The 22,485-nt window shown below is 43.5% G+C and overlaps 3 protein-coding genes and 1 pseudogene across 3 annotated transcripts; 2 read left to right on the top strand and 2 right to left on the bottom strand.

The window, feature by feature from the left end:
- Window positions 1–2,787: 2,787 nt before the first annotated feature.
- LOC112901083 lies at window positions 2,788–3,455 on the bottom strand. The gene has a single exon (XM_025969916.1). It carries the CDS (start codon window positions 3,390–3,392, stop codon window positions 3,060–3,062), a length of 333 nt encoding a protein of 110 aa, XP_025825701.1. The 5' UTR covers window positions 3,393–3,455; the 3' UTR covers window positions 2,788–3,059.
- Window positions 3,456–9,621: 6,166 nt separating this feature from the next.
- LOC112900627 lies at window positions 9,622–14,109 on the bottom strand (annotated as a pseudogene).
- Window positions 14,110–18,440: 4,331 nt separating this feature from the next.
- On the top strand, window positions 18,441–19,918 carry LOC112900625 (homeobox-leucine zipper protein ROC6-like). The gene is made up of 5 exons (XM_025969467.1): window positions 18,441–18,679; window positions 18,765–18,882; window positions 19,081–19,641; window positions 19,730–19,799; window positions 19,905–19,918. Exons 1-5 carry the CDS (start codon window positions 18,441–18,443, stop codon window positions 19,916–19,918), a joined length of 1,002 nt encoding a protein of 333 aa, XP_025825252.1.
- Window positions 19,919–19,941: 23 nt separating this feature from the next.
- Window positions 19,942–22,193, top strand: LOC112900624 (homeobox-leucine zipper protein ROC6-like). The gene is made up of 4 exons (XM_025969466.1): window positions 19,942–20,163; window positions 20,798–20,978; window positions 21,084–21,427; window positions 21,789–22,193. Exons 1-4 carry the CDS (start codon window positions 19,942–19,944, stop codon window positions 22,191–22,193), a joined length of 1,152 nt encoding a protein of 383 aa, XP_025825251.1.
- The last annotated feature ends 292 nt before the right edge of the window (window positions 22,194–22,485 follow it).

The following is a 22,485-nucleotide window of genomic DNA, read 5'->3' as shown; positions in this document are numbered from 1 at the left end:
ATAAATTTTTCGGGTTCGAGAGAATTGATTGGAAACGCATTTTGTTCACCGCATCTCCTATAACCGCCGCCCCATTATAAGAGACGTGGGTTGTCCATCCACATCTCCCATATAGGTACATAGGAGACGCGGGTCATCCTTTGGGGCTGGGAGCGCACTTATAGTCGAGGCGGCTAGTCAACCCACATCTCCTATATATATCATAGGAGACGCGGATTAACTCCACGTCTCATATGAGTATGTCTCCTTTGTTCATTTCTTACATAGTGTATACATACTCTTATTTTAAAAATAGAAAATTTCTAATATACTCATTGTCATATCCATATTCCTTCTAAATAGTATTCCAAAAAATATCAGTGTACTCTATATACTTATTTTGATGAACTAATACAAGTAAATCACATCTACACATGCAAACCTAGAGTAAATTTGAGATCAAATAGTGTATAAATAAAAAAAAATCCAACATTTAACCAAATCTAAAAAACCTTAAAATATCTATTTCTAAACCATGAAATGAGGTCCACTAGCAATGGAAGTTGAGAGGATGAAGTTTCTAACCTTTAGAACCATTGGATGAAGGGAAAATCAAAAACCTTCACAAATCTTGGAGAAAATGGACATAAACTCCCCACACCCAAGCCAAGAACAAGAAGAACACGATTGGAAGAATGGCTCGGGCAGGGGGAAGAAGAAGGGGCTAAAATGGCCTGGGAAATTTAGTCCTGGTTCAAGCCACCAACTAGGACTAAAGGTCATCTTTAGTCTCGGTTGGAGGCTACCACCAGGATTAACTGTGCCGCGTGCCATTATTTCTGGTTGGAGCCACCAACTAGGATTAATGATGGATCTTTAATCCCAATTAGTGTCTCCAACCGGGACTAAAAAAGCCCCTCCCTGCTCCCCCTCCCCTGTCCCTAACCGTTGGATCCGGAACTAATGCTTTCATTAGTTCCGGACCCAACCCCGGCCAGGATTAAAAGGGTGGACGAAAGGTCCGTTCTCTACTAGTGTGCTAGTCTTACTCTCTTGGTTCCTGCATCTTAAGACTAAGTATTACTGTACTACTATAGCATCTGTGCTTGTCGATCAGCTTCTAGCAAAATGCCCCCACTACCCGTGGCCGCTGGCTCTTTCGGGGATAATTGGTAATCCGACAAGGTTATTGTACAAACCATGCAGTTAAGGCTTTGTCATCCTCTTACTCTTCTCTTTGTCATCCACTCACAAACCTAGGTCCGCTTTAATGCGGTAAGTCTTGTCATCCACTCACTTACTCTTCTCTTTGCATTGCCTGGAATGGATGGATCGCCGCAGGGATTGGCTGCTCTCCATGTGAGCGGCAGTGTTTTGGACCAAATTGCTCCAGAAACCTTATAGGTGGGATGAAAGTTAGTTGGTGGTTATACATCTCCAAGGTGAGGGATTAGTCTTAATTTCCTTAGAAATTAGATTAGAGATCAGGTATATGCATGTTTTCAGGGAGATCTAGATGTCTTGAGGTACTTGGGCTCTATTATAGCTATTTTTTCAGGGTACATGGATATGAGATACTTTACCATATGGTATTTCTTCTCATGGTATATTATTTGTTTTTTAAAAAATGTTATGGGTAGTAGATGGTTAGAAGTTGGATGTGCCTTCAGAGCTGAGTACGCGAAGAGTACATTGCAAGCACGGATGTATTTAAAAGAGCTACCGAGGATGATATTACAAAGATTAGCAATGTCTATATGTATTTTCTGTGCCTACATTGTGGAAAATCAACATATATATCACAGACAATTCAGCAATGTTTCAACTTCCAAGCACAGTTCTTCATGAGGGGCTTTACGAAAGGTCGTTATGCCTATATGACAAACATGATGATGAGCATTTTGACGAATATGATGATCATGGGCAGTTGGGTTATTGCGGTCTGTAATTACCCTTGTGTGCGTAGAGAGCTCAGGAGTGTGTATTTTCCCTAAATTTCCCTTTATAGGGAAATAGATCTTTCGCGTGTATATCTCTTTAATTTGTTACCTCTGGGGCTGGCTAGAACAGGTACCAAAGATTCGCCCCGTGGACATATGTTGCCCAGGGAGATTTATTTTGATCCATGAAACAAATTTCAATGTCAGTCCCATCTCCGAAAGCTCAGCAATTACTGAATTCGAATGTACAAGCAGTAGATTTCTTTTCCTTGGCTCCATATATGTCCACGCTAATGAACAAAATATTAGAGTCGCCGAAATATTAATGTTCAGATGGAAGTGATCATTTGATCTTCCCGATATCTTATTGATGGTGGAGAGAAGAAGGCGGACCAAATCGCTGCCTGATTCACGTAAGTGGGCCAATGATTTATCTGACGCACTTCCTGGCCACTGATGACACAGTAGATCATTGGTTATACTTTGATTCCTCCTGACCAAACTCAAGAGGCTTTCTCTGATCGCGACATGGTATCTACTCTCTGCACGCTGATCACACTACTAGGCTTCGAAAGTTGTGTGTACGCTGGACTGGACCGACAGTGTGCAAAAGCATGATTAGCATCAGCATGTATTTTCAGTCTGGTCGGATGGCACTAAGCTGCATTCTGATCGATTTCTATAATGCGTTCATACATTGGTGTAGGGTCCTCAAGAATTTGCCGCGATATATAGTCTTGTTTTCATTGGTGCAAGTACAGCGAACACAAAATAAGTTGAGAAACGAAGAACCTATCCCTTGTTTGGAGAATTTGTACTTGCTGCTGGGCCTTGAATCGCACGAGGCATATAATTTATTTACAGTTAATAAGAAGAAATTAAAATGTAGACCTTATTATTCATACTGGCAATGGCAACCACAAATTCTGAAGATTGATATAGTCATAACAATTCTTTGTCATCATCTGCACTACCAAGAGAACAGTGACGCGTACATTATTTCAAGATACAGCAAATAGCAACAGTAGCTAGCAATGCGATGAAGACTTCAGCGAGGGATCAAGCCAGAGGAAAGGCACACGAACCGATTGATAAGCTCGCACGCGTCCATCCATGGCGATCACTTGAGAAACCGATCGCTCAGTGATGACACTGGTATATGTCCTCGCAGCCCCGTCCGACGTACGGCCTCCCGGGCGCCGGGCACGACCGCGGGCAGGCTGCCCGGTCGGGGTTGAAGACCTGCGGCTTGAAGGCGCCGGCCAGGACGCGGCGGTGCAGCTCCAGGTCCACCGTGAGCTCCGGCGCGACGCCGTCCTCCAGCCTCGTCGACATCAGCCGCCGCAGCACCGCAGCGTCCCCGACCCCTGCACCGGCTGCGAACGTTGCCTTCATCCCGCCGGCGACGGGGCCTGCCAGAGCGAGTAGGACGCCGACGAGCACGAGCAAGGAAGCGCACGCCCTCCTATCCATGCTCGCTCTTCGTGGCAAGTGGTGCTGGCTGGTGCTGCGAATCGCACTCACTTATAAATTGGAAGGTTGGTATTGGGCGATTTCCATGATTGGGCCCAGTTGGATACATGTGTCTACCTTGGTTTCAACTTGTAGCTTCACGACATCTAGTTTCTGTCCGAAATGATGTCAAATGATGTGCGCAGCACAAAACCCACTACCAATAACTTTTTGCCGCCAACCATGGAACCGGCCTGTGCACTACTTTTTGCATCTTTATCTCTACCAATAAACCACATTAACCGACACTTCAGCTAGATTAGAAGTTGAGAGATGTCAAAAGTTGTTAAGCTGGGTTTTTAACGAAACAGCAGCTAGAATATAATAATAGCAATTTGGATGTTCGTAACAAAATGAGCAAAACATCTAGGTTAGGAAAAAAGCAACAAACTGATGAATAATTATTCATCCGGTTCTAGTTAGCTCCTCCTTCCCTCCCTTCTCTCTTTTTTTCCCCAGCTACCAAAACCTAGGTGCAGCCTTATTCCACGCCGCCGCCGGCCGTGGGACCAGATCCGGCCACCCATTCACCGGATCTCGGCCCCCTAGGGCTGGATCTGCTTGCTGCGCCCCCTCCTTCGGCAGGAATCGTGCGGGGGAGTGGTGCGCCGTGCCACCGTCCTATGGTGCCGGGGCTGGCCGCGCCCTCCTCGACTGCAGTGGGTGGGCTTCATCGCTAGCACCTGTTCGGCACCGGTCGCCAAGACTGTGGCTGCCTCTCCTTGTGCCTTTCCTCATGGTGCAGCTCATGGGTTGCCGGGCGCCGCGGCCGGGTGCTGCCCCCGGTCCCGATCTGCACCTCCTCGATGTCGGGATCGTGGCCGCCAATACCCGGTGGTCTAACCCAACCGACTCAGTTCGGTATGTGAGACTGCCATGGCCATTCGATGGCTTGCTTGCCCGTAGTGGCGATAAATTATCTTGCAGGAGCTTCGGGTGAAAGCTCACCTGACTGTTGTGTTGGGTCAACATCGGCAGCACTATTTGGACGTCGTTTTCCTCCCTTGAGGCGCTGCTGCGATGCTTTCTGCAATGATCATTGGTCCTCTGGGTGAAAACCTAACTCCGGCTCGTCGGATGGGCGGCGACAGCGTCTTCAACGTCATGTTTAAGTGGAGTTTATTTATATGGTTTCTACGTGGAAGGATTTGGCATGCAACGAACAATTCAGATATTAAGTTTCTAAGCAGATGAGAGATGTGTTGGATTGGTGTTGCGCAAAAATTTGTTGCAAGACTGAAATATGAATGGAGAAGAAAATTAAAGCGTAGTCTTCTAGTTTTCTTTCTTCATTTTAGAGCTTTCTATCTTATGTTTGTAACCTTTATTTTGAGGTTTAGAGTCTAAGTGCTCTCGTAATCTTGCTAGTTTTTAACCTTCATCTAAAAATTATTCATCCGACTACTGCATGTTTATCTTGAGGCAGAAGATACATTAATCCAGCTTTACCTTTTGACAGAAACACTACAGGAATTCCTTCAATCTATGACGGACAAATTCTGTCATGAATTAGTAAAAGAACGTCACAAAGCCATGATTGTGACGGATTTCTATAACGTCATGTATTGGGGGTCACAGATTGTAATTCGTGACGTTTTAGCATAATCATCACGGATTATGATAATCAATGACGTTTTATATCCGTCACAGAATGGCCCAGAGCCCACTCAACCCAGTCCAAGCCCGCAGTTAGTGACGAAAAAAACCGTCACAAATTGTCATCACATAGGATAAAAATTTGTCACGAAAATAGTTACCACGTGGCATGTGTGCCAACGTGGACAATGACATGGCATATATGCCAACATGGACGCTGACATGGCATACATAGCCCATGGGCTATATTTTTTGCCCATTTATTTTACAGAGGCGTATATTTCAGCCCAGTTTAAAATTTAGTCTACTTGTCACTCATTTGATATCTAGCCCATTTACTATTACAGCCCAATATTGTGGCAGAACCAACCTGAATTATACCGGCTCAAGTACGCGAGTCCACTCCAGAGGGCTCCAACGTGCTTCAAACGGTATAATCCCTTGGCCTGTCGGGTAACGTCCCGATAAACCACCGATACACAGGATCCAATAAGGTTACCTCACACGAAGGTGAGTCCGAGATACAATCACCATCACATTTTACATCATAGAGAATTACATTATAAGAATTTTCCAAAGAAGTACGAAGTTTCAAATCTAGAGAAAAGATTACAAACCGTTTAAGCTATGATTTTTAGCAGCGGAAAACATACACGATGATCTACAGCACGTCGACAAGACGGATGTCATGCTAAGCCCGGGCACGACATCACTCGAGATCATCAGTATTGGCCGGGGACGGATCCCATTCCTCGGACCAATCTGCTGGAAGAGCACAGGGCCATGACAGGGAAAGAGTAGGGTCTTCAAAGGCTTTACCTGAAAAACATAAAACTAGCAAGGCTGAGTATACTAATACTCAGCAAGGCTTACCCGGGTTTGGGTATACTTTAGCCCATAACTAGACTTATGAAAGCTTGTAATGGTTCCGGGTTTGGTTTTAGCTGAAAAGCAACTAAGAATATAACCTATTTTCAAGTTTTAGCTTTCAGATTCTAGTTTGATTAGCCATTCTAGGTAAGCACCTATACTAAACAAGCAATGTAGATATTATCATCCATCAAGATTACTTCTTCAACAATTACACTTTTTACTCGATGTGGTAAAAGGGATAAGCAGTCTCAATCTTCGTGAGAGGCGGACGATTCGAATCGAATTTAACCTTGCAAGGTAAACCTAACTCACACGCTTGGAATACCAACAGGGCGATCCAAGCAACCGTTTCCCTCATATTCCGGGTTATGGATCAGGGCCACCACAAGCGACTGCAGGACCGTACGCACACCCAATGTGTATAGGACATACGTCTGTAGCGCGACTACAAAACCCGTATTCCTGTCTGCCTTGCAGAACGTACTCCCACACGTCGGTGCGTGTAAACATAAAATAAAAGTCGAGTGGTGGAGACAAGTCCATTTGCCGGGCCATTCGGGTACTAGGCTTACCGCTTACCATATTTCGCGGTATGTGGCTAGTACTTTCAAAAACTTAGCCACCACTACCACATGGATCGACCTTATCAACTTTTAACAAAACAGACAGGGTAAAACTTCAGGTCATGATGCAGCACATGACCCTGTCCGTCATCCTTATAGTGATTGCAGAAATGTAAACACGCAACTCCTATATCGCGCGAGTGACAGGAAATCACTCGACTTCTACCGGTCCTATTAGCGGAGCATCTATCCGATAAGGACTCGGGAGCATTACACTGGATTCCTAGGATTCATGCATCTAGGGTTTCATTACAACTCCTAGACTTAATGCAAGATACAATATAATAGACGTAGATTGCGGTGTAAATAAAGTAATGGGATATGTCCGGAGCTTGCCTTTACTGGTGGGTCTGAAGTCAGTAAGTCAACATCTTCCGAACTTTGGTTCGGGGCTTCAGTTGATCTCTTGGTGACGTTCACTTGATCTTCAGGAACATCCTCCGTAGACTCCGGGGAAATCTCGTAGGTACCGTTGCCGAAGTAGTCGTATCTACATGTAATGCGACATCACATTCAAAGTATGCACAAAGAACTACCTTAATTCACAATTCAATTGCAATCTAGCACTCATATAACACACTATTCACATAACAACCAAAAAGATCTGGGCTAAACCTAGATAGAGCTTTAGGGGAACAACTAACTAGAATCGGCTACTCGTTGAAGATTACAACAGAGCCGATTGGAAACCATAGAGGTTTAGCCGATGGAAAGGTGCATCGGGTTTCTAGATGATTGATGAAAGCATCGATTACTTTGGCAGAAGGATGATTCCTAAAGCAGTTGTGTCTTAACTGAGATGTGCTTAAGTGTTATTCTAGGCAACTAAGTGTGGTTGTATCGACTCGATTACGTCAGCACCACAATTGAGTGACGTACAGCCGATTGGAGTGTGGTTAAGGGTACGTGACCGATAAGTAATAAGCTGACCTCTCAGTCGATAAATCGACTGATAGAAAGGTGTGGATATGGATGGGGAAACTAAGGATTGATCGGCCATATTTGACCGATACGGAAAAGCAACCAAAATCGGCTTGGGTCGGCCGATGGCAAGAACCTTAAGATTGTGGGTGCATCTTCGATGTATCGACTATGTGCAGACGATGTAAGATAAAACAAAAGAGTGGTATCGGCGGTAGCCGATACTAGAAAGGTAACAACCGTATCAGTTAACCAACCGATGGTAGGAACATATTAAAAGAAAAGCATCGGTTGACAGTTGTTACATAGGAACATCATAGACTTAAAGAAAACAGATGCTAAGTGGCTGGGTTGATAACCTGCCACTGAGTATAGCTGTTGAGACGTATTAGCTAAGCAGTAGATGCACACGGATTAACAAGGATCTTTGTACGAAGAGAACCTTAAGGTAATGACAATCAAAACAAAAATAGAGTCTGAATGGCAGGAATCTGAGTATTCGTGTGAAAAGATTAACTAGAGATCACACATCTGTACTTCAGACATACATCTGATGATCTATATTCGGCGACAACACATGCATACAACACAAGGTATAATAAAGCACTCATTTCCTAAGATTTAACCTAGACCACAATTCAAGGACTTTCAATTCAAAATCACAACATATAACCTGTAGATTTTGACCTAGGGTTTCAAACAAAACTGATTTCGTACTTTTATGAACTTACAAAAATCTATAAAATGTAGAAGTTCATCGATTTGAAATAAAGAAAGTTCTAAAAATTTTACAAAGAACACCCTAGAACTTTCTAAAACATAGCAATCAAGTCACTGGTCCGGGAGAACAGATAATAGAAAGTTAACGATGATATTCCGGCAAAGGAATCGCCGGCATTAGAAAGATTCAGTGGATCAGGGCAAACCTTGGTTGTGGAGAAGAACAAACAGAAGTGAATTCCCGCGGTGAATAGGATTGGCGACGATAAGATGAGCTCGACGACAGGGTTCACGAGCTTTCTTGAGGTGTCAAGGTCTTGCTCGGATGATCGACGGGAGATAGGAGTTGCTGGGTGTCGTGGACTCCTGGGACGAGACGACAGAGCCGGATTGGTTCGCTATGCTAAATCCTCCGCGAACCTCAAGGTCCTCTTGTTCACGGGTTAAGCCTTCACTGCCCATGCGCTGTACGCCGCCGCTCTGCATGTCGTTGCCCTGCTTGTCAATACTCTGCATAGCTCCTCCTGCGCCGCGTGTGTTCTCCCTGCACGCCGTCGCCACATCCGCCCAATGGTGCTTTGCACCCTTGACTGTTCGTCCAACAGCAGAACCCTCGCGTCCTTCAGCACCTTGCGTATCGGCATTTCGTCGAATGCCTGGGCTTCGTCTTCGATACGGCCAAACCTGTACCACTCAGAGATCTCCGTGGCATAAACAGGGTCGATGCCACCGCGTTCCCGCATCGCGCGCTGAAGCTTTCCATCGCAACTCCTCCTGCACGTGCCGTTGCTCGGCACGTCGCACTCCAACACTATCTGCTCGTGCCCACGGGTCCGTTCTGCTCCGGCCGCCCAACATCTGCACACACCGCCAGCTTCTGCGCGTCACTGCGCGCACGCTCGCGCCACCCATTCGGCGTCGCTCACGTTCACTCTTGCACCGTCCGCGAACCGCTCCAGCGCCCACTCGCCTACGCGCCACCGTTGCGAGCTCCTGCACTGCCAGCCGTGCCGCTCATGAGTCTGCGTCACACCCGCACGCCGCTAGCTTGTTGGGCACGCGCGCGTCTGCTCCTGGGCCGAGCCGCGTCCCCTTCCTGCACGACATGCGCCTTCACCCGCCCGCGCGCACGCGCTCGCTCCTGTGCACCACCATGCTCCTGCTGCCGTGCACACCCGAGCCGCATCACCTGCTCCCGCTCACGCTCTGCACCAGCGTCATGCCCGAGCCGTGCTCGTTCTACTCACCGCCGTGCGCCATCTCGGCCACCTGCTCCTGCCCAGCTCCCGCGGCCCCCCAGCTTGCCCCCGCCTGCGCTGCACCAGCGCTGCCTACGCCAGCATCACGCACCAACCGAACCGCCCGCCGTGCACGCCTGCTCAGGTGCCGCCCCGCCTCGGGCCTCACTCCCGCGCTCACCCGCGCCTTGCGCCGCAGCCCACGCGCTTGGGCCGCGCTCACCCCCGCTCCAGCCGCTCGGCCACCAGCGCCTGCTGCCGCACCCGCCTGGATCCGCTGCCGTCAGCCGCCGCCAGCGCCTGTTGCCGCGTGCCCGCGCGTCCGCCTGCCCGCGCGCTCGCCTGGGCCACACGCTCCCTGCCTGGGCCCGCCTCCAGCCGCGCGCCTCGCGCCCCAGCGCTGGCCCGCACGCCCACCTGCGCCGGTCGCTCTCCGCCTGCTCCGCGCCTGGCTCGTGCGCGCTTGCGCCCCTGGCTGCCAGTGCTCCGCCGCAGCAGCGCCCAGGCCGCCGCCCCGGGCCCGCCGCCTGCCTGACTTGCTGCCGCATGGAGAAGAGAAAAGGAGGCAGGAAAAAGAAATGCTACTGCCGCCGGTGGAACAGGATAAGATAGAGACGGCAGGGGAGAAAAGAAATAGAGGAGAAGGATGAACAGATTTCCCCAAGGACCTATGCGTAAATACAGAAAACTGCAAGGGTCTGTTGGTAAAGCAAAATTTCCCGTTGATTTAAAATCCGAATGAAGAAATGCCCAAAACGAAGGTTGGAGAGTTTTTCAAACTCTACAACATTGCTTTAGGGTTCAAATTCAAAAACTCAAATCTTACATTTTTACACGTGAACTTTTGAATAAAAGTCGGATTTGAATTGCTTTTGTCCTAAAAGTGTAATTTTATAAAATTTAGGACTTAAATGCAAGTATTTATGACACGTCATGATGACGGGATAGACTCGTCATTATGATTGGATAGACATGTCATAATGACTTGCACTTTTACACTTTAGTCCTGAGTAAATTTAAAAGTTACTTTTGTAAATCAAACATTTGCATAAAAGGATTTGTACTTTTATAAAATTACGTAAACACCCTTAATTTTTACCATTTTACCCAAAAATTTTACACAATTCAACACTTAAATTTTTAATGCAACTTTTGGATAAATATATATTTTTAACAAAGAATAAAATAAGAAAAACATGTTTACCAAAACCACCTTTCACTTATTTTGAAATTATCCTTCTCCAAATACATTTTGCAAAAACAACCCTAGGTTTTCTGTAATTACAAAAATACCCTTTTTATTAGCACTTTTAAATTTTCAAAAACTTCACATAAACACACATAAACTTTATACAAACAAACACATATTTCACTCTAACAAAATATATATCTAGTTTACAAACACATGAACTATCACAAATATAATTTTCAATACTTTTATTTTTGCACAATGAAAGCACATACAATACATAACAAATATATGAAAAAATATCAATATTTAAATTCAAATATTCAACTAACACATCACATACACTCTCAAGCTGTCACATTGACATTCCAACACATAAATAGAAAAATATTACAATCTGACTAGCACATCACATACACTCAAGTTAACACATTAACACTCCAACACAAAAGCAAAAGATTACAATCTATGATCCATAAAAGAGAGTTGTTGCAACAAAAGTGTCAACCTGACACATACTATCCCGATCAACTTGTATGAATAAGACTTAGCAACAAAAGAGAGGTCAACACAAATATCATTTCATTCTCCTAACGTGGATGAACCTGACTCAGCAGAAGTTGAAGCTTTGCTTCCATCTCAGCTTGCCTCTTCTTCACCTCCTCTTGCTCCCTGATCCTAGATTCTTCGGTTTCTTGCATTTGCTTCAATAACACATCCAATTGTTCACGCTGAGCATTAACAACCGATCTAAGATCACTATTTGCCCTCTTCTCCACTTCTAGTTGTGCTTCAATATTTCTTAAACTGGACCTACAACCAACATTTTGTATCCCCACATTTTGAAGGAACACATTCTTCTTTGTATTTTCAGCAAGCACATTAGCTACAACTTCTGTAACAGACATAGATTCTTCACCTTCTGTTAGTGTAGAGCACTTGTTTTCCATCTGAGTCTAGCATATAAGAAACAACAATGGTTACTGATAATAAGAGACCTGGAAATAAACATTAAAAAGATTATTTTTTAAATGAAGATGTCTTACTATAGCTTGCTGCACGTTAGGTGTGTAGCATTTCTTCTTTCTGCTGTAGTGACACTCTTTAAACAAATCTAATGCATCAAACTTTTGACTGTTGTCCTTATCTTCCTAGAAACAACAGTTAGCAATATTATTACTTAAATGATCACCACTTGATAGTATAAAAAGATGCAGCAATAAGAAAGAAATAATTTCTGTTGACATAAGACACGATTGGAAGAGATTGCTGTGGCTGTTGTTGCCGCTGTGGCTGCAGCCCTACCAAGTCACTTGAGCTGTGCACAGCCGCAGCTGCAGCAACAGTAAGTGCAGCTGATCGGTACCATATATGTGCAGCAAGAAATAGTTGATAACACGTGAAGGAAATGAAAAATCATGTGTTTCTTATGACTAGGCAATTATTCTTCCAAACTGTCCAACCTTTGTGTAGACAATAGGCATCAGCTAGTTGACTGTATTACGATATTCTAGTACTACTCTCTTTGATCAATTATAAGGGTGCAAGTTGATAAGTGTAGCTTACCAAATTTTCTACATGAACCATATAGCTACGAGATCCAGTTGTTTGATGAAATTTAACTTTGGAGCGGTTGTCTTTGTTCTTTTGAGATATCTCCTACATCAATTAGAAAATACATGTAAGGTAAGTGTCAAACTATGTATGAGGCAAGAGTTCAGATATTAGGAAGAAACGTACCATTTTTTTAGGCTCTTCCAATATTCCACAAGGTCATTCCACTGTTTATCTGTCATCGATCTGATTGGCGACATTTTTGTCACCAAATGAAGTGGAAAAGGATCAAAGTATTTTTTTCTTAAGTTTGTATCGTTGTTGCCGAACTGCATTTTTCATCATTTGGGAACAAGCCTTTTTGACTGGTTCATCATTTGTGTTGATATCAAACTTTGCCTACATAAAAGCAGGGGTAAACATGTAGGTAAAATTTAGAATCATGATACATTATTAAAACAGGGATAAACATGTACGTAAAGTTCAGAATCATGCTACATTAAAACAAGGATAAACATGTAGGTAAAATTCAAAATCATGCTACATAAACACAGAGGTAAAGAATAAATGCAAGCAAACAATGAAAGCTAGTAAGCATAGTGTTGGAAAGTCAGAGTTTACGGGAAGGGAAGATCAGGATAATGCAATTACACTAAGTTTATCTGTAAATAGGTTAAAGAGGCTAGCCTGGTCCTTGTAATCCTTCCAATGCTTGTACACCGGCACATGGTTCCTGACTGCAATGTTGCATTCAGTTGCAAACTTAGCAGCAACAAGAGGTGCCACAGGCCTTATCCTCCCTTCAGGAATGATAACTGGTAGTCTTCCACGCATAGCTCGGTTCACCCTATGGAGACCATGTCCCATATTTACTCCCCTTTCCCATCGATCATTTTCACCTAGTTGTACATCTACACTAGGCTCAGTAATAGCTTCACCTCCATTGGCCATGCTGTCATCAACTTGGATGTTCTCAATATCTAAAAAATGACAGACATAAGAATGCATGCATCATTCAATGAAGGGTAATAGAACGATAGTTAGAAATCATCACCTTATTTCCCATCAGGTTGTGCCCATCAGGCTAAGCAGTGGCATGACCTCCATTAGCAATGTCGGTGTACTCAACAAACTGAGCAGGACCATCAGCTGAAAAAAATGCAGTTCGTAAGAGTGCAGTCATCATGCAATTAACAACAATAGAAAGATAGAAAGAAGCATAACAGTTGAACTAGCCTTCAACTATAGCTTGGGTGTGGCCATCAATGTTGCCAAACACTTCTGAGGCTTGGTTGACACGAGATAGAGTTGGAGATGGCACATGGATATCAGTTGGTGAAAGAGTTGCATCAGGTTGGGAAGTGGTTTTCTTTGACCTTGTAATTCTAATAGATTCTTGCTCTGCAACAACTCTCTTAGAGCGCTGCTTGATTCCAGCAATACGCATGTTTGTAGTCCTCATGTTACTACCCTTCAAGCCCTGGTAGAAATGAAAGCATGGGTGAATTAATAAAGTGGCAGATACATTTAACAAGCAAACATCATGTTAATAGATGGAGGAATCTGCACCTTAACACTGTCAGATTTCAACCAAATCATCTTTACTAGGATGATACTCAGATTCTGAATCTTCACTATTTCTAAAAGCTGGCTTCTTCTTGTTATTAAGAATGGAATTTGCGTTCACAAGTTCATTGTATGTATCAGGAATTCCAAGTTCTTTCAGCCTCGCACGGTTGCTCAAAACTTGTTTAAGGTGCTGCAATTCATACGGATGTAATGTGTTTCCTAGCATGAGAGAAAACATGAATAACATATCAATACTTACACAGCAGTACTTTACTACTTATGCGAAATATTCACAAGAACATGAAATTTGTTCAAGTAGATAAGTTGAGGACTGCACCTGCTTGGTGAGGTCCTTCTGTTGTTTTTGTTCCAACCTTCAAACGCCCAGGAGGCATCTTGTAGCAGTGTGGCTAGCCCCGAGTTACCACTGGACTTTCTTACTAGAAAATGAAGCAACCTGATAATAAGGCTTACAAGATGACAAGTGCTGAATAATAACAATTCTAAAAAGGGTGCACAGGTCATGATAATAATAAGAATAGCAAGTAGGATTATCTTTTCTCTGTCACTCAGTCTATGCTATTGCCTAACTATCAAACAAACAGTGAAGGTGGTCGCTATTGGTACTTGCAACATCGATGCTACTTGCTGTCAAATGTGGTTGCCATCAAGTTGGTGAAAATTTGGAACCTTTTGCCCTTTACAACCCAAGTTAAATGACTAATTTTGATGAATACAGAAGGTCCCACAGTGATATCAGTAAGACTTCTAGCGAGCTTGCATATTGGGAGATAATCACACTGCAAGGTAAGAGAACATTCTACTAGAATTTTGATTTTCTATCTTATCCAAAAAAAAATACGTGCACGATTACATGTCTGAAGATGCTACATGTCTGAAGATGCTACTTGCTCTCAAACAGAAAAGATGTTGCTGTCAAACAGAGAAGATGCAGACGGGTGGTGGAGGGGGTGCCTGACCTAGGTGTGCGCCAATTCCCCGTGTGCATTGCCGAGGCCGTGCGCGTCGCGGAGCCCATGCTCACCGCCGACCTCGTCTATGGTTCGGCCGCCGAGTGGTGCTGGCGCAGATGGAGGCCCATCGGTGAGAGGAGGGAAGCGTCGGATCGATGGGTAAGAGGAGCGAGGAGGGAGGAGGCCGGTGGGTGAGAGGAGGGAGGAGGTGTCGAGCCCAGGGTGAGAGGACGGAGGAGGCGTCGCGGTCTGGGTGCCTGAGAGAACGGAGAGGCGGCGTCGATCTGGACGAGAGGGAGGAGGCGACGCGGTCTGCGTGGAGAGACGCAGGAGGGTAGCCTGGTCCATTTCTTTGGCAGAAGGGAAAATGATTTGGGATGAAAGGGCACGAGTTTTGGCGGCCATACGTCCAAAAAGAAATTTTTGCCCCGATCTTAGCGCGCCCACATGCCCGAAAACTGGAAAAGAAGCACGAACGCTCCCGCGCCTGCCTCTTTTGGAACATTCCAGATGGAAAGAATACTAAACCAGACCATAAATAATTATTGGTATGTAAAAATATTCAAATTATTACATGCAATGTAGCTAATATCTAAGTGCACAGTAAAATCAACGAAAGCCGGAGGAAAGATTTTCTCAAGTTTATCTAAGTGCATGGTGACCTATCTTTGAACTTTTATTTTTCCTTTATTAGTCAAACTCCTCTATTTATTAGTCTTGCAATTTTTTATTTTTTCCTATTTACTCAACTATGAAATTATAAGGTTGGTATAAATTTATTTGCATAATAATACTTACACTTCATCCATTATACCGTGACGAAATCTAATTTGTCACCATAGTATCATTATAAGATGGATAAATCATGACGTTTTCTTACTAGCAATCTGTGACGATTTTAAGGATTTGTCATAAAAACTGGGCCCAAATAGAAGGTTGTATGGGCCATTTGTAAATCTGTGACAAAATTCATAAATCGTCATAGATGTTACTCTAATTGTGACGTTTCTGATAAACGTCATTGGAAATCCGTCATGGATCAATAAGCAAGAGAGCTATGTATTATTGCACTAAAGAGAAGAGCGTAAGAACACAACTCACACACATTGCATGATGAGGGACCACATATGAAAAATTCGTAAACTATATATCAAGCCTTACAAATAAATCTGAATTTTGTTAATAAGGATAAGAAGTGAAATTGAGTTTTACCTCTATACAACATGCTTCATGAAGAGTTTGCTAGCTTAGTCAAGAAGTCATTGCTTACTAGAACATACATACTTGGCTGTCCTATACAGTTATCTCCTAGGTGTCTTAAGCAATAGATGAGTTGTTATGAGTAATATCTACTTGTCCATTTGGTTGCCATGTAGTTGGCTAGTAGTTGTCATGTAGTTGTTTAAGGCTTAGGCCCTAAAAATATCTAGTTTTGTAAGCACTTGCTAGCAGAATTCTTTTTCCTCAAAAATGAAAGAGAGCTGCACACCATTAAATTCAAGACAAGAAGGTATAACAGTACAACCGTACCCAAACAAAAACCAATATTTGGATTACATTAGTGCCAGACTTCAAAAATAATTAAAGCAACCCAGAACATGTAGGCCTAAGATCAAGTGTAGATGGTTCTTTCAGTTAGAAGATCTTTTACGCATTGAACACTTGATACCTTTAATTTGTCATTTTCTTCACTTGAAATAGTACATTTCAAATATTTCAAGTTGAATATTTTTTCTACCTTTTCCTGATTCTTACATTTTGATGTCACTTGAAATCTTTGCTTTTTTCTGATTCGTGAAATTATGATGTCAGTTGAAAGTTTTTCCCTTTATTCTTTGTTTGTAGCTTCCCCACTTAAATGAACAAGTGGAGTGGAGACAATTGGGTTGACACATCAGGAACAGGACAAGTGATAGAGTTTTTTATTTTGGTGATGTTGGTGTGTGTGTTTGTGTTTGAGGGGTAGGGGTTAAGAGTCAAATGGTTAATTTTTGTGAAGACAATGTTTCAGTCATGATTATTGTAAGACAGTTTTGCATTCAGAACACATATAGCTTGCGCCTTAAAAAGGACGTTGTGCTTGTTTTTTTAATGTCAATTGCTTACATTTGGTACTTCATTAAGAAATGTTTGCTGAAAATGGTTTGTTGGTACATGTTATTACAGTAGTGTACTGTGCACCCATCTTCATGGTCTTTGGCTTATACAATGCCATATAGTTCTTTTTGTGGTGATATTTGGCTAGCCATTGGTTTATGCAAAAAAAAATATCAGGTTTTGTATGTTTAAATTCATTAATATCGTGTATGTGGATGTGATAAGATCAATGTTATCATTCTTGCTAAACATTGAGCAGCACTCGTACATAGAGCAAGCCAAATGTTGTGATGTGGTTACTAATGTAAAAAAAGCCTTAGTAATAGAGATGAAGTTCATAAAGACAGTAACTTATTATATATTTATTTCAGGCTTTCAAGGTGTAACGGTAGCATGGTTTAAACAATGCCAAACAGATCCTGGTTTAGTATGGTATGAAATTAATGTAATAAAAAAACAGTACTACAGGTGAAACGGGTCCTGCTATAATCAACTAGACAAAGAGATAAAACGTACCGAAAGGATAAGAGGCAGGAATTCAATGCATGAATAATCATTCCGTATAGCTAGCATTATTTAGCAGTAGAAATTAATGTACTCCAAGTATGTACAGATACATTTTTTATACCAGCTCATTATTCCTTCACGTTTAAACCCACTCTGGCTTTCTACTCATCATATCACCCCGGCCAATCTCCTGTTATTTATACCAGAGATCCTTAACTTCTCATAGCCAAAATTGAATGAGCGGCTAGGTCATTCTCACAGTCAGAGGCATTGTTACATCAGCAATTCCTACCAAGTTTATACTGCTATCTGTTGGAAAACACCACCACATCCCAGCCATTCGACGGCATTCTTGTGTCAACAAGAACAGCTTCAATCAAAGGTATATAATTAATTATAACTATTCGGTTTTTGTCCTTAAACATCCTTGCTTCTTGCATCTCCGATCCATATTCCTTTTACCGGTAATGATGTGAAGTATTTTACACAATATCCTTAAACCCATGAATTCACATGGCTAGTTGTAGAGGCTATTAATTTTAGAATTTATGTTTTAGAGCATGGTGAATATTTTGTTTTGTACTTCGGATCATAAACCAAATAATATGTTGGAATGTGTTTGCAACATATTTTTAGGAAAAGAAAACGAATTTTGAGGAAAGCTGCTACCTTATTATTGTAGATGCATATGGGTGAATCAAGTATATAATATAGCATGTGTATAGGCATCTATGTTTAAGTTTACTAGCTAGCTTGCAGCAATAAGGATGACTTTAAAGTAGTTTTCACATGCACGCCATCTACCATAGCTTGCAACTCAGTAGTCTGTTCACTATGTCCTGAGTGCCATGGGCTCGATCTGCGTAGTCTGTCATTCGTCAAATGTGGTGATGGCATATATGAACGAACTTCCCGTGTTAGGCAGGCAGTTGTCTATCTGCTTGCCCGCATGTACACTCACTCACTGCACAATCCACACAAATTAAAGAGCTGCAGCAAGAATACAAGGTCGATATGATGCGATGTATAACGCGCACACACGGAATTAAGTTGGCATCCATGAATATATAGGATCTATATATATCGTTTTCTTCTACATTACCCCATTGGATCATTCTACTCTGTATTTTTCTTATTATCAGGTCACTATGGAGAATGACGGGCAGCTGAACAACAACAATGTACAAGGTCTTAGCCTCATCACGGGAAACCATGCAGCCTGGAACCAGCCGGTGGAATATGACTTGGATGCTCTCCTAGGAGCTGAGGACCATCATGTGGACACTAATCAGAGAAGTGATGATGAGGATCGCTGCCCTGGGAGTGGGACACCACCATCCAAGCGCGCTAAACGCTTCTCTGTGCAGCAGGTTCAAGAACTCGAAGCGTAAGGCACTGCCCATCATCATGGAATCACTGGACAATTTTGTTGAAAGAATGTATAAGATCATGTCTGTTCTACTCTTGTGCAGTATGTTCCAAGTGTGTACCCACCCAGATCCTAGGGTGCGCCAGGAACTTGGCAGAAAAGTTGGTTTAGGGGAATGGCAGGTCAGATTCTGGTTCCAGAACAGGCGCTCCTCAACGAAGGTAAGTCTACATCTTGCCATCGTCTTATGAGATCAGCTGTCCTGGCTCTTGTGTGTATCTCGAATACGTTCATAAATATGTATAGTGGTACGAGTTTGCTCCATTAATTGTCAAAATTCACAAGTTAAGGCTAAATCTATGCGTGTGTATGAAAAATGATGACAGATTCAATTTCTTTATTTTAATTGGCATATGCAGTTGAAGGCATGTGGGAACGAGATCAGGGACATGCAACAAGAAAATACCAAGCTGCGTGCTGACAATATTGAACTCAAGCAACTAGTTCAGAACCCAACATGCTTCAGATGCCGCGACCCTGCAGGGGCAAACCAGCTAGTGTCGGAGAATTGGCGCCTGCTCAATGAAAATGCAAGGCTCAAGGATGAGTTGCTGCGTGCCAAAGCTTACCAGGACAGCGTCATCCGCGAGGCAGAGCGACCTCAGTCTATGTCATCCGAGCATCAGGCATCAGCTTACACGCACCCTGTGCCATTCACCTATAATTGCAGAACCAACAAGGCAGCACTTGTCTCGCACGCTGAACGCGCCTTGAAAGAGTTTGTCATGTTAGCAACGAAGGGTCAACCGATGTGGATTCCGACCATCGACGGCGAGGTGCTCGGTGACCAGGAGTACGATTTGCATACGTTCCCAGGGTTACTTGGACTCTGCCCGCGGGGGTTTATCGTGGAGGCCACAAGGGAGACTGACATGATCAGAGGAGATGCCATGGACCTCGTTAGCATCCTTACCAATGCGGTAACACACACCTGCTCCAAAGTTCATGCAATGCCCAGCCATTACATTGTTTTCAGGTGTGTAACATCTGTGCATTGTATTTTCCCAGGCACAGTGGTCTGAGATGTTCCCTGACATCGTTGCATATGTGAGGTCCACCGATGTCATCTCCAGCAGCAGTACTTCCTCTTCACATGATGGGCTCATTCAACTGGTTAACTCATACTCGATCTCATGCATCTATATTATCTTCACTCTGATCAAAATCAATCACCTAATTTAAGGTGGTGGGACTTAATTGATTCCATGGAATACTTACAGATGGATGTGGAGTTCTGGGTGCAATCGCCGCGCCTGCTGTCCCGCAACGTGAAGTTTCTGAGGTTTAGCAAGAAGATGGCGGAAAGGAAGTGGGCTGTGGTAGACGTGTCTGTTGATGGCAACAACGGAGATGAACAGCAAAGCAACGGAACTAGTTACGCCGGCTACAGGTTGCTGCCGTCCGGCTGCCTCATGGAGGACATGAGTGGCGGCTTTTGCAAGGTACTCTACCACAATTCAGAACCAAACTTTTGGACTACCGTAGGATGTGTGGCATCAATTAACCTTAATTGATGATTCACTTGCACCATATTAAGTTGCTTCAAACGGTTTATTTTCACACAGCATTTGATTGCATTTATCTCAATTCTGCCCACCAAATTCAGTTATTTCTCTATTAAATTTGAGATTTTTTTAGCTTAGTTTTTTTGGCATTTCACATTTCAATGTATATCGAATGAGTTCCACTAAAAATAGTACAATTTCAATATGTATGTATGTATGTATGTATGTATGTATGTATGTATGTATGTATGCATCATGTAAATTCGAGTTGTTTACGTAGCTCAATTGTGCAGCCCTTCAAATTTAAGGATATATATCATACAAATTCTCTGCAAAGTCTTTAACTTCAGAATTCTAATAGTATTTAACTATAATTCTCTTCAGGAACACAGTATATGGTCTATATCATATGAGTTAAACTTTTATGAATAACTTTTGTGTTAACCTGTTCATGAGTAAAAGATAGTTTATGCTTTACATCATACACATGTTTTCTTCTATGACGCTCGACTTCACAATTCGAATGTATGCAACCTGTCTGCTTGTCCTTCAAATTCTCCAAGCACTCCAGGTCACATGGGTGGTGCACGGGGAGTACCTTGAATCCACTGTGCCAGAACTGTTCAAGCAATTTTTTCGTTCTGGGCAAGCCTTTGGTGCATGCCGTTGGCTCAGATCGCTCCAGAGGCAGTGTGAGTACATGGCCGTTCTGGGTTCCAGCCATATTCCAAGCAGCAGCAGCAGCAGCTCAGGTAAAGTCGACATAGAAACGAAGATCTAACAAAAGACTCTGCATTTTTACATACTTGTATTGAAATTTTAGTGATCCATTTGTTCTGGAAATCCTGCGGTGCCAGCCATATCGCCTCTAGGGAAAAGGGGGGTCCTGGAGCTGGCCCGGCGGATGAAGGAGAGCTTCTATGCAGCCGTCTCTGGGCCGGTGACCATAGCATCGACCAACATCGTCGACCAGTGGTGTGTTAGCAGTGGCACTGGCGCCGAGAGGGTGGACGCAGCAGTGCGCATGGTTACATGGAATTGCGCTGAGATCATGCCCGGAGAGCCTGCAATCACGGTGCTGAGCGCCACTGCTACCGTCAGGCTGCCCGGTACTCCGCCACTGCGTGTGTTCGAGTATATCTGCAATTCGCAGCGCCGTGGCGAGTGGGATAACTTTGTCAATGGAGGCCCGGTGGAGGAAGTGAGCTATGTACCCATATCTGCACGCCTCCATGGCAACTCCGTCTGTATACTCCGTCCCACTGTGAGTCTTCATGCATGCTATTTTTCTAAAATTTTGCTCCTACCTTTTAGATACTTGATGGAGATCTTAAAAGCAAGTTGATTTTGCTCTGACAAAAATAGTAACTGGGTTAGTGTGAAGTACCTGAAAAAGATCAAAACTGCTATAACATTGCTTTCAAATACAATTAGTAGGATTTAGGGTAATTCACTAGAAGCAATCTTCTCCTAAATAATACTTATGGTCATATATAAAATTGTAATCGAGTTTCTTAATTTCATCAAACTTATGACTAGTATCATTTCTGTTTTTATTGCAGGTCGTTGCTGATGGAAGTCATGGAACGAACAGCAACGACATGCTGATCTTGCAACAGTCAAGCACCGACGCGTCAGGCTCTCTGGTTGTGTACAGCCTTGTTGAGGAAAACGTGATGCGCGGCATCATGGGTGGCGCTGACAGCTCCATTTTCCTCCTGCCGTCTGGATTTGCCATCCTCCCAGACGGCCATGGCAAGGCCCACTACACCGCTGTGAGCTCCTCCAGTAGTGCTCCCAACAACGGTGAAGGAGCACTTCTTACTGTGGCATCCCTAGGAATGTTGTCTAGTTCCCCATCCGGCGGTCCTGCTGCCCGGAGCTTTGACGATGCAGGAGAGCATCTATGCAATATGATAAAGAAGATCAGGGACGCTGTCGGGGCCAATAACGTCATCATGGCCTGATGCCCAGCTTTATGTCGGATGACTAGCTGAGAATATAATGGCGGAGAGAATAAAATTAGACTGATCAAGAAGTTTATGTTTTCATTCTGCAGCGCATGGAACAGATAGGAATCGAGTCAATAACAAACCTATCGTTCTCTAAGCTTTGGCTGGGCATGTCTCTAGTAGGTGCATTGGCTTGGTTTCTGAACTACCCAGTCAGACATGGTTGTACCTCTAATATCAAGAATTTATGTTGGTTTATTTATTATTTTGAGTCCTGCTCTCAGTTTCCATTTTAATTTTACTGAGA

The sequence above is a fragment of the Panicum hallii genome, chromosome 7 (assembly GCF_002211085.1).
Source record: "Panicum hallii strain FIL2 chromosome 7, PHallii_v3.1, whole genome shotgun sequence".
In the NCBI taxonomy this organism is placed as follows: domain Eukaryota; kingdom Viridiplantae; phylum Streptophyta; class Magnoliopsida; order Poales; family Poaceae; genus Panicum; species Panicum hallii.
Note: the sequence above shows the minus strand (reverse complement) of the source record. Positions and strands in the feature narration are given on the sequence as shown.